Source organism: Zonotrichia leucophrys, chromosome 18 (genome assembly GCF_028769735.1).
Source record: "Zonotrichia leucophrys gambelii isolate GWCS_2022_RI chromosome 18, RI_Zleu_2.0, whole genome shotgun sequence".
NCBI classification, from domain to species: Eukaryota; Metazoa; Chordata; class Aves; order Passeriformes; family Passerellidae; genus Zonotrichia; species Zonotrichia leucophrys.
In genome coordinates, this window is record NC_088187.1 from 2,007,362 (window position 1) to 2,019,580 (window position 12,219).

The 12,219-nt window shown below is 48.6% G+C and overlaps 2 protein-coding genes across 3 annotated transcripts; one reads left to right on the forward strand and one right to left on the reverse strand.

Annotated features, from left to right (window-relative positions):
- Window positions 1-1,705: 1,705 nt before the first annotated feature.
- LRRC59 (leucine rich repeat containing 59) lies at window positions 1,706-6,129 on the forward strand. Of its 2 annotated transcripts, XM_064728333.1 has the most exons (8): window positions 1,807-1,824; window positions 1,855-2,046; window positions 2,391-2,450; window positions 2,967-3,125; window positions 3,431-3,535; window positions 4,109-4,181; window positions 4,608-4,781; window positions 5,327-6,129. In XM_064728333.1, exons 2-8 carry the CDS (start codon window positions 1,942-1,944, stop codon window positions 5,569-5,571), a joined length of 921 nt encoding a protein of 306 aa, XP_064584403.1. In that variant the 5' UTR covers window positions 1,807-1,824; window positions 1,855-1,941; the 3' UTR covers window positions 5,572-6,129. The 2 variants fall into 2 exon arrangements, with proteins under 2 accessions (XP_064584402.1, XP_064584403.1); XM_064728332.1 differs by having other exon boundaries at window positions 1,706-2,046.
- Window positions 6,130-7,532: 1,403 nt separating this feature from the next.
- EME1 (essential meiotic structure-specific endonuclease 1) lies at window positions 7,533-12,217 on the reverse strand. The gene is made up of 8 exons (XM_064728331.1): window positions 11,486-12,217; window positions 11,275-11,402; window positions 11,005-11,097; window positions 10,539-10,660; window positions 10,212-10,344; window positions 9,605-9,720; window positions 8,395-8,584; window positions 7,533-8,056 (listed from the first exon to the last, which is right to left on the reverse strand). Exons 1-8 carry the CDS (start codon window positions 12,147-12,149, stop codon window positions 7,880-7,882), a joined length of 1,623 nt encoding a protein of 540 aa, XP_064584401.1. The 5' UTR covers window positions 12,150-12,217; the 3' UTR covers window positions 7,533-7,879.
- Between the last annotated feature and the right edge of the window lie 2 nt (window positions 12,218-12,219).

Here is a 12,219-nt window from a genome sequence, read left to right on the forward strand (position 1 = left end):
TGATCACATTTGGAAGAACAATAACATGCTCTGAAAAACTTTCATAATCTCCTGGACAGGAGCACTTCAACCTCAGGCAGACTTTATTGTAGTTTCTATGAGGCAAATCCTTGTGTGCTGCTTTGGGGTGCCTTTGTTCAGAGAATCCTGTGGCCTTAGTTACCTCAGTACTGAGCTAATGCTGGTTTCTGGGTGTTGGAAGAAATTCACCGGCAGCTTAAAAACGAACTAATGCATCCAGAAGGTAGATGTGCTGCAGTAGTGAAAACATCTTCGCAGTGTGTGTTTGTGATGTTTGTCCCAAACATCTTCACAATGTGTATTTGTGATGTTTATCCTAAACATCTTTGCAATGTGTATTTGTGATGTTTGGGGACAATAGCACAGAGGTGAGGAAATTCATGGTTAGTCCTTGCTGTAATCCCAGTACCAGGTAACACTAATCTGGCTCTGTCTCAGGTTCCTTTCTCTTTCACTGACTTTCTCCACAGAGGAGAGTGCTCTGTTCCTGTGGGGCTGGAGCCTTGGGAGCAAAGCAGGAATATCCATTAAGTGTTCCTCCTGTGAAGAAACATTGTTGGGTAATGGTACAGCCCAATTGAGAGGGAATTCTCCCCCTGGACTAGGGAGAGTGTGGACAGATATAAGCAGCTGTATCAGGTATTGCAAAACAATGTACACATCCCTGGCTTTCTGTTGGGATTATTGGCCATAAACCAGTTAGTTCTCTGCGTGGTGGTGTGTCAGGTGATGTGACTGGATGCAAAACCTCCCCTGCTCATGGGTCTAGGCTGGGAGTTCTCCTGCCTTCTGCAGGGCTGTTTCATGTAGCCCAGATCTAAACTCCTGCCAGCCTGGCCAGGGTTCCAGGGCTGGTGGGACAGCTACAAGAATGCCCTGAGCTGTACCAGTGTGTCCCAAAATAGGCTCTGCCACCCAGTGTGCAAGAAGCCAACCCAAACCCAGAGCAGAGGTATTTGATCTCACCTATTTACAGTTCTGCACTGGATGGCAAATCCACAAAGCCAGCATGACAGCTGTCAAAACTTTTGACTACTTACGTATTTTAGCAACAAGAGGCATTAATGTTCATTGGCTACAAGTTACCTAGTTCTCATATCAATTAGTATTCTATCTGCCATTGTTTAATGATTCTTTTGCTTCCCATGCTAATTAGTCCAGTCTTAGTCTTTCTCTTCTTTTGGGTTGGTGGGTTTCCTGAGTCTGTGACCATGAGCAGGTGGTCACAATCTGCCCCTGACAAAACTACATTTTACCTGCTTGGAGCTGATTCAACCCAATTGCTGAGTTAGCTTTATCAGTTTCTTCCTTATCTTCGGGATTCTGCCTAATGTCCTTGTAACTCATAAATCCTGCATTCCTTGTTCCCGCTCTCAGTAGCACATCCTTCCCCCCAAGCTTTGTTAACCTCTCATTAAGTCTGAGATCATCGGATCAAGCCTTAAACCTTAACAAGACAATTCTACCAACAAGTAATTCGTCTTTCTAAGACAGCGCTTAGAGCCTATTAACTGCTCTCTGCTCGGGGACTAAACCTCATTTCTTTTTGCTTAGGTTTGAAAGTACGCAGAGATCAAACACCAGATAACATCCTCTCTTAGGGCAATGTACCGGTGTTTGGCGGCGCGTGTGCGGGCGGTGCGGCCCCGCTCCGGGCCGGCAGGGGCGCGCTCGGCCCCGCGGCGGCGGCTGCCGGGCCCCGCGCGGACGTGGCCGCGGAAGTGGCTGGCGGGGCCGGGCCGTGCCACGCCGGGACGGGACGGGCCGTGCTGGGCTGAGCTGAGCTGAGCTGGGCTGTGCTGGGCTGAGCTGTGCTGGGCTGAGCTGAGCTGAGCTGAGCTGAGCTGAGCCGCTCCGAGCCGAGCCGCGCTGCCTCCCCGTGCCGAGCCGCATCTCCCGTGGGCAGCCGCCGACGGAGCCATGTCGCGGGGCAGCGGGAAGGGGCTCAGCCTGAAGGACAAGCTGGACGGGAACGAGCTGGACCTGAGCCTCTGCGACCTGAATGAAGTGCCGGTGCGGGAGCTGGTGAGTCTCCGGCCGCAGGGCCCCCGGCGGGGGTGGGGAGCGGCTCCCGGCCCCAGGAAGGGGCAGCGTAGGGCAGCCGGGTGTGCTGGGGGTATGTGACCTGGCCTGCAGGTATTTAAAGCAGTGAGGTTCTGTGTCCCGCGGGCCCGGCAGCGCTAGTTACTGCTCTCCTGGGATAAGAACCTTTTTGACACAGAGATGGATCCGGAGATGACGTGACCATGGAGCAGCCGCGGGGGATGGATAGACTGACGCGGGAGAAACCGCAGAGGCCGAAGCAGAACAGGTGTCAGAGGGGGTCGGGTGAATGTCCGTGTTCATTCAGTGCCTTATCTGTCTTTCAGGCCGCTCTTCCGAAAGCTACTGTCTTGGATTTGTCCTGTAACAACCTCGTTTCCTTGCCGGTAAGGTGCTAGAGAGCCTCCGTGGAGATCAGTCTGCTGGGAAATATTTGGAAAGATAGCTGGTGCTTCAGTAGAGGCTCACCAGGCACTGTGGAACTGGCACTTGCACTGCCCTGGGGTGGCCGAATGACTCAGTTGTCAGTGACAGGTCAGTGCTGGCAGTGGATTTGGCTGAGGCAGGAGAGAGTACAGGGTTGAACTGTGTGAAGATTGCAGTACATTCCTTCCAGAGCATCCCCAGGTGAATACAGAGGAGTTTCATCAGCAGTGGAGACTTGGGTTTGTTCCTGTCATATTGTCATCCATAACCTTCTCGGTCTGTCTTATCTGTCCCACTGTGTCTCCCCTCCATCTTCCAAGGCAGAGGAGGAGAGCGATTTTCCTTCATCACAGTCCTGTAGCAAGTCAAGGATTTGTGCCTGATTTGAGGTGCAGGCTGTCTCCAAATACTTCCCACTTAGGTTCTTCCATAAGGGTGCTGACCAGCTTTCTCTGGGTTTTCTGTTTGGGTTTTAGTCAGACTTCTGCAGTTTGATGCATCTGGTGAAACTGGATTTGAGTAAAAATCGGTTGCAACAGCTGCCCTTGGACTTTGGCCGCCTGGTGAATCTGCAGCACTTGGACCTCCTGAACAACCGCTTGGTCACCCTGCCAGTCAGCTTTGCACAGCTCAAGGTAAAACTGTTTGCTGGGCAGTTACGTAAAGCTTTGGGATGCAGCCCAGGGTCTTGTGATCCTGCTCAAGTTGATTTCTCTGGTAAAGCATCCATCCTGCTGACTACCCATTTCAAAATTCAGCTGGGTCTGCACTGCAGCCCAGTAAAAATCCTCTCAGTCTATTGAAAACATCTCTGCTCATCTTCTCTACCTGTTTCATTAATGTGAAAACTAAGCAGTTCTTTCCTTCTGCTTTGGATCTCTTAATTAATTCCAAGACTGCTGTGCTCTTACAGCCTCCCCTTTGTTGTGCCTTTTTGCAGAACCTGAAGTGGCTGGATCTGAAGGACAATCCCCTGGATCCTGTCCTGGCGAAAGTAGCAGGAGACTGTCTGGATGAGAAGCAGTGTAAGCAGGCTGCTGTCAAGGTAAGGAGTCTTGTTTTATTCTAATTTATGTTTTTCCTTTCATGGCTTTGAGTGATTCTTCCTCTGTTTGCTTAGCAAGCTGGGCAGCTGCTGCAGGACCCTGAAGTTTCTTCAGGGAGTGAGGTGCAGGTCCATTGCACTGACTCCCCTACTGCTGTGTCTGTGGAGAGCAAACACCTGACTGAGGAGGCTGCTTCTCCATTTTGGAGTTAAGAGAGGATTAAATGCTGGTTGCCAAGAAAGGAGGCATAATCAGACATAGTAATCCATGCCTGTGCTGATAGTACAAAAACCTCTGGAGAAGTTCTGGCAAATATAAATAGAAATGTTCTGTAATCCTCTGAATCACTGAGCACCAGTTTGCCATGTTTGTTTTTAATGCACAGATTTGTTTTTTAACAGAGACTCACAAAAGGTGTGAGTTCTTTTCAGAGCCGTAGCTGTAGGGGTAGGTGAGGGTTGAGGGTCAGCCCCAGCTGCCTATCCTCAGCCACACTCCATCTGTGGTGTTCTGAACTGACTGTGCTACTAGGCCTCTGCACAGCCCTCAGGTTGTTTTCTTGGCTATTTCAGGTACTGCAGCACATGAGAGCAATCCAGTCTGAGCAAGATCAACAACGGCAGCGGAAACTCCAGGCAGAGAGAGGTAGGGACAAAGAGCCCCCACGTGCTGTCTGCTGAGGACTGCTCTTGGTCTGTCTAACACACCCAAACATTCTGATCACCATCTAATAAATTGTCATCTAACACATACTTGTAGCCACCTAAACCCAAAGTACTCAGGGAATAGTAGGGTAAAAGGGCTGGAGGGAGAAATATAGCAGGGGGGTAGTGTATGTGATTTCTTGGCCTGAGGAATAGTTAAATCTCTAGAAGGAATGTGTATATGTTACCTATAAAACATGAAAGAAAAGCACAGCAAAATGCAAGGTATGTAACACTAAATAAAATGATAAAAAAGAGGATGGTTGTTTAGTTGGTTTCCTCATTCCAGTTGGGATAATAAGGTAATAAGGAAAATGGCAGTGACAACGCTTTGCATAAAAGGGAAAAACTTGCTGTTAACCCCCAGAAATGGAGAAGAAGCGTGAAGCAGAACAGCGAGCAAAGGAGGCTCTGGAGAGAGAACTGCGGAAGCGAGAGAAGGCAGAGGAGAAGGAGCGCAGAAGGCGAGAGTACGATGCTCAGAAAGCTGCAAAACAGGAGATGGAAAAGAAAACTAAAAAGGAAACAGTGCACACCCGAAGTAAGTAGTGTCTGTTTTGGGTGGGATTGTGTCAGGTTTCATTGTCATTAGACTGTGATGCTGCCAGAATTGCTTTCCTGCAGCCCAGATACTGGGACACCGGAAGATGGTGGGAGAGGGTAGAGTGGAACTTACAGGAGTTCTCATAAACTCTGCTGCTGTGCCCTTTCCCCCTTTTTCTGTGTTACCATGATCTGTAAAGCTGCAAGTCATGAAGTTCTCCTGCTGTTCCTAATGAGAACTTCCCTCCACTCATTTTTTTCTTAAGTCTACTTAGCTACATCTGCTTAATCAGATCTTGTGCAACACAGAGGTGCTTTACACCCCCTTCACTGCTGCCCATGAAACTGGATCTGAAACTTTTCATTCTAAGCAGTTACATCCTGCACATCTACTTATTTATCAGAGCTAAGTGATGAAAATTCACAACAAAAGCCAACTGCAGCAGAGGATTAAGTATCTTACCTGAACAGTTTGTTTGTGAGCATAGCCTGTTGTCGTTGGTTCATTGCTCACGTGGTGTCCTGTTCACGTTCTGACTGCAGAGCCGGCCTCCAGCTCCCGTCCCCCTCAGCCTGCCCGGCACAAGGCCTCGTGGTCGCGGTCAGTGCTGAGAGTGCTGCTCTTTGTGCTCTTCTGCATCCTCTGTACCCTGGCTGCCTGCAAGCTGACGGAGCTGCAGCATCAACCTCTGTGCGTCAGCGTCAACACCCTCTACGAGGACGTGGTGGCTGCTCTGCAGAACCACAAAACCCTGCAGAACATGCTACAGCACAACTCGCACCAGTGATTGTCCTGGGTGGGCTCTTGCTTCATCAGCATCTCCTTCCACCATCTACGCAGCCAGAATTCCTATGGAATTGTGTTCTGATGAAACTGCTTTGAACCAGTCAGCGTTGGTTTGCTGGTCCACTCCACAGAGCAGAGCTATTGTTCAAACTATCTTTGTTGTGCATGTCTCTCAGTCGGCCTGTAACTCCCATTGTTTGTGCACATTAACCTAAACTTGTTACCACTCCTTGCCTCCAAGTTGTGTCCACCAGGATTGTGAGGCACAGGAAGCTGACAGTCTATAGGAATGGGAACAAGCAGCCCTCACATCATCTGGGTGAGACAGCTGTAGCTCTGAGCTAGAGGTGGAAGGTTTTTAATACATATCCATTCCTTGCTCTCATTTCTGTTTGTGCTAAAAGTGGTGGTATGGCTGTATGGGAATAATACACTAAGGCCACACTCCAGGACCAATTACAGGCATGTGGGATGGCTGTGCATCCTTGTGTTGGAGCAAAGAGGCTGATGTGCTATTGAAAGAAGCTGAAAATTTTCAATACAATAGTTTTCATGGCAATTTGTCTGAGCTGGATGTTTATGTTATTAACATAGTTTTCATTTTAATTAGGCCTTTCAGGAACAGCCACAAATGATTGCCAAGTACATGGGAGTAATTCCTGCCTGCTGCAGCTGCAGAAGCAGCGCTGGGTGGCGCTGCGGGAGCACTGCTGGCAGGAATGGGAAGCCTCGGGGCTGGGGAAAGGCTGGGAGGTTTGGTGGTTTGCATCTCAAGAGGAAAACTCACCTCTGCAATGGTCTGTGAATTATTTCGAATTTCCTTAAAAATTATTTAAAATTCATTTTAAAATTTCCTTAACTTCCACCGAGCAGAAGTTTTTCATATCATTAAGAGCTTTTAAAATGAAGTGGAAGTTTCAGAGAATATCTGTGCTACAAACTCCACTGAGACATTCACACTGATCTCCAGAATCATTCCCTCTTCTCATACCTGGGATTATTGCTGCCAGGAGGAGTGCTGTGGGGAAACCATCACAGCATTAAACCCTCATTTTTCTGTAACCCAATGATAAGATTGTGGTTCCCTGAATATGGCACAGGAGAGAGCAGCAGCACAAGTGTCAGATTAAAGGAAGGAAGGAAGGGGTGCCTCTGCCTCAGGAGGGTGCATGTTCTCAAAGCTTCCTTCAAACACCTTTAAGTTTTGCTTTCGGTGTCTAGCTCATCCCATTCTTTAAAAGATCCTTACCCTCTATCCAGAAATGTTCAGGAAAATTACAGACAGCATCTAAAGCAATGTTTCCTCCATGCAGCCCTTCCTGCCAACATTTAGATGAGTGCTACATAGGTTGGTGAGCATGGGCTTATACAATGTATAGATTGGGGTTAGCAGCACTTCTGGTCAGGCCAGGGCTCCAGCTGGGTGCCTAGAACAAGCAGGGCAGGTAGGGATTTTTCCACTGCAGGCAACAGGGTTCCAAAGAGTTAACTTCCACACATGGGATGCAGTTTAATTCTCAGCAATGCTGTTACAAAAACCCTCAACTGTCCTTGTGTGCACACAAGTGCTGATGGCTGCACGGACAGGCCGTGGTCCCCAATCTAATTAAAAGGAAGCTTTTTCTGCCAACTGTTTAGACCTCATAATTCCAGCACATATAATCAGATTTCAAGACCTTCTGTAGATTAGGCTGTCTGGAGACTGAATCAGAGCACTCTAAACTTGTATCTGAAAATTAGTCTTACTCATTCCCATCTGCTACAGCGGAACAATGAGAGGCTATTTGTGAGGTCAAGTTCTTTCACCTCGCTAGAGGAGGTGCTGGGGGGGAGCACCAGGTTGCTCCAGCTTCAGGATTTGTCCCAAAGGAGGGAGAAGGTGAGTCCTTGCAGTTCAGGAGAGCAACAGGAAGTATTCCTTTTAACAGAGGACACACCTGTCTATATTCAAGACGCCATGTTAAGAAGCAAAGGTTATTCTTCAAAATGATTTATTTTATAGAAAGACAAATAAAACAACATCAGTACTATAAGCTGTGTGCAACTCGTGCTTAGGGAAGATGTTCACCACCCTTCTTGTGTAAACTCCTGCTATTCAGCAACTTTATCCAACTTTTTTCCTTCTACAATAAAGTCTTAATGTGCTTCAAGTCTTTAAACAGGGATCATTGAGTGTTATCTAAGCACTTCTTCACAGAAGAAAACTGAAAACTTGACCAGACAAATGGTAAAAACCCTTATTCCCTGGAGCTACCCAGTGAAATCCAAAATGGAACATTAACTGAACAGTACAACCCTTTTTCCCCGTGCTAGGCAGTGAAGTCCAGACGGAGGTCGGGATCGTGGGAAGTCATGTGCAGGTAGATGCGCCGGGACAGTTCGGGCCCGATGCGGCGGGCGGTGGCCGTGACGCCCTCGCCGCGGTGCACGGGGATGTTGGCCAGCATGTTCTCCCGCTCCTGCTCCGAGGAGCACCGCTCATAGGCCTGGGAGCAACACAAGGCAACAGTGGCATCACTCACTTGCATCCATTGCTCAAAAAACCAATCAAAGCTATGCACCTGTACCTGCTCTGCCCTTCCACAATGTCCACTCATTTTTCACTTGGTCTCTGCCCAAGTCCCAGCTGTGAGCTTGGAGAGTGAAGCCAGTGCTGCTCCCTCAGTGGGAAGCCAGACCAGTGGATGCCAAGGAACCGGTTCCTTCACTAACTTACTGAACCGCTCATGCACAATCACTGTGTCTAATTTAATACTGATTAAATTATTTCTTCCACTCCCTGGCTGCCTGCACACAGTGCTGGCTATCCCTGAGGCATCCTCACCTGGATCAGAAGCTGAGGAGAAGGGTAGGCAGACACGATAGCCTCAGCCATCTCAGAGCTGACACGGTTAAACTGCTGTATCTGCCTCTTCCAAACTTTCAAGAGACCCTTTCCAGAAGGATCCACCTTCACCCCTCTGCAACAGTCCTTCTCCAAGTAGAAAGAGAACCCTGTGTTCTCTCGCTCTCGCCTAGGGAGAACAAGGAATGAGGAAGCAAATGAGACAATGAGGCTGTGAGGAAAATCCTGTCCCTGCCATCTGTTGTCACAGAGCCAGAGCGCCGTCCCTCACTTGAGCTGTCAGAGACACAACGGGCATCAAAGGAAACGTGAATAATTTGACCCTGTTTTCTTTACATGCATTAACAATTTCTTTAAGACCCAGATTGCTCCTGAAATATAAACAATCCCATACTCAGCAGCAATCCTGACACAAGCCAACTTGCAGACAAAGTGGTAAACAAGAATTCACCTTCTGGCTGTCAACCATAACAAAGCACTTTTGGATGTCATTTTTAATGACAGCTCGTCTCTTGTCATGGCTGACATGAAAATCCAGCAGCTGCTGTGACAGGAATGCCAGGATTGCGTGAGACTGTGCAAGATGGCTTTCTTAGCTATCACTGTGCAACAAGCTGCTGTCCTCCCTCATCAATGGAAAGAATCAAATGGTTCATTCTCAGGCATGTCTCTTCATTACACACTGAAGAAGAAAAGCTGGCACTCTAAGAGCCAACCCTACTCACATTCCCTTCCCACTCCAAAAATCTGACTCAGAACAAGAGCTCTACTTGATGTCAAGGCTCCAGTGTGAGAGCTGAAGGTAGTGAGGCACCAGAATAAATTGCCCAAAGAAGCTGCAGATACCCCATTCCTGGAAGCATTCAATGTCAGGTCAGATGGAGCACTAAGCAACCCAGTGGAATGGAAGATGTCCCTGCCCATGGCAGGGGTTGGGTTAGATGATCTTTAAGGTCCCTTCCAACCCAAACCAGCCTGTGACTATGAAACCAGGCTTTGTCCTGACCCCTCTGTGGGCAGGACATCAATTTCAAGAACAAGTCCTTTGTTGAAGGAGCTGCAAGAGCAGATGCTGTGTCACCTGCACCTTTAGGAGCCATTGTACCCTGTGGTGTACCTGCTATTCCTTCCCAGTAGCTCAAAGTGCAGCCTCTCCAAAGGCAGGACCAAATCTCCAATGCTTACTCACTTGTATGGTGCTTCAGCCACAGCTTTGGTGAACATAGTGGCATATTCCCCAAGCTCCTCACTGCTCTCAAAAATGCTGATTTGGACTTGTGTGCTCAGCTGCAGATCCACCAGGGCCTGTATCACCAATGGGAACAACAAATGGCACAATCAGTCTTGCTGCATCAAATTCTATATTTGTCTGAAGCAGAAAAGGGTCACAAACGTCCTGCTGTAGGACAAGAACCTTCACCCTCCATTTTGGGAACAGTTAAGACACTGAAATACTTAGAGGCAGTCTGTCTCCTGACAGTTAATGTCACCTCAGCTCCCCTGTGGCTCTTGTTATGAACAAGCCACCACCAGTGGCATTTGCCAATGGGCCCTGAAGGGCAAGAGGTGCTGGGACTGCCATCAGTGTCCAGGAGAATGAGACACATCAGTCTCTGTGGGAGCAGGTACATGACTGAGCAGTGGGGAGCTGAACCCAGAGAGCTCTGTCCATAGACTGATGGACAAATGAATAAGGAAAGCCACGTACTCCCATGTACAAAATTGTGTGACTGGGTCAAATGTTCAAATACTGGGAGACAACAGATGATGGCTGCATGTGTTTTAAAAGCACTCACTTCTTTCACATCCATTCTGGATAAATCCAAGCTAGAATCCTTAGCTTCCTTTTTTCTCCTTTCTCCCCGTTTCTCTTGATTCCCACTTGCTGCTGTCTGTCGCAGCCTTTGTTTGGGTTGAACTTGGAGAGACCTAAAAAGAGTCAAGTAAGACTGGGGTGACAGTCTGGATGGACCCCTGCTTCTGTTTCTGTACAAAAAGTGGTGGAGCAGTTCTGGGAATACCTCTTGCACTCCAGTCTTTGCTAGAAAGAATTAACATAAACACCTATGGCATTTTTCAAGGCCAGAGAAAACACAGAAACATTTGGAGGGAAGAAGTCTGACCTGAAATAATTTTCTACTCCAACTACTGCCAGAGCCAGAATTCTCCCAGGCATTTTCTCCATCATATGAGCCACACAGCTCTGCAGGGTCTCCTTCTGCCTCTCTGCACAGCCATCAGCATTCTACAAAGATGAATGGGAAACATAAGGAGTTAAACAATGTTGAGGTATACAGAGAAGCACAGCAAATTTTTGCTCTGGTTGTAGGGCTGCAGAAAGAAGGAAAAAAAAATAAACTCACTTGATGTACCAATGTAACTCTTCAGAGGAATGTGTGAAAAATTTTAACTAGTGAAGAAAGCTTGTCAGAACTTTGCATTATTCAGCCCATTAATGGCTTCTACACCCAGATTTCTGTTTCAGTGAAACCCTGCATTCCACCCACACCAAAACCTTCCTGCCACTGGCAAAACACTGGTTTTACATCAAGGCATGTTCAAGAACACAAAAGTCATAAGCATTCTCACTTGCTTGTAGTTGTGAGCCATGGACAAAAACTCCTCCAAGCCAAGCAGAACCAGAACATTTGGTTCTTCTGTCCATTCATCTCCTCCTCCCATCTGTTCAGATATGAAAACAAACAGGCCACAGTCTGTTTAGAATTCACTCAGACTCCCACTCAGATCTCTGAGCAGGGAGATTAGAGGGTGTTCACTTGGGTTGCTAAATACAATTACTAGTGACCACAAACAACACATGAGGAAAAGGACGAGATTATAAAAATTTTGCTCACATACCTGTGATGTCACTGTCTTTCTCCTCCAGGTGATGCTGCAGGGAACAGCGTGGTTCTCAAACACACAGGAATAATTGGCAGCCTGCAAAGCACTAAGGATCTGCTCGCCACCTTCTACCTGTAAGATGACTGAAATCGATTCATGGGTCAGGCCTCCAGAGAGAGGAGACAACAGTCAGTACAAGGCAGCAGCAGGCTGTGAGGACAACTACCTGGATCCAGCACCACTGTTATGTATTTCTGGCACTCTCCTGGCCGCTGAGCTTTCAGCATCTTGGCAACGGCTCGCTTCCTCTTTTTCTCCTCCTCCTGCTTCCTCCTCTTTGCTTCTTGCTCTTTCCTTCTCTGCCATACATTCTGGCAGATTGCCTCCCGTTCCTTCTGACTATATTGTCGCTTCTTGAGAGGGAGCGATGTTTCTGGCCTTTCTCTGCTTACCGGGGGGCTGCCAGGCCTGTCAGAGTCGACTGGCAAGGAGCACAAGGGGGATCTCTCAACACTGCGTGTACCAGTCTCACTACCACAAGCTACTTCTCCAGACGGCGTCAGGTCTTGCCGAAGCCCTTCGCTCCCAGGAGCCATCAGGTCACCACTAGCACAAATTCCAGATGCCTCTCCATCATCAGCGCCCAGGCTGAAGGGCTCAGGCTCCGCTCTCACCCTCATCTTGACCCTCTCGTGCAAAGGGACGACGTCCATGTCCTCTTCGCTCCCGCTGCTCACCATCTTAACAACCTCTGCCACTTCAGGCTTAGGAGATGGCGACCGCGGGCGGCTCGGCTCGCCGAGGCATGCGGACGGCCGCAGCAGGTAGGCGAAGGAGGGCAGTTTCTCCTCCTCGCTGCTCTCAGACCCCAAGTCGCTCTCCGCCATCATCCCCCGTCCGCTCAGGGGCACCCGGGCCCGCCTGAGGGGAAAGCCCGCGCCGGCCGCTGGTTGGCCCGGA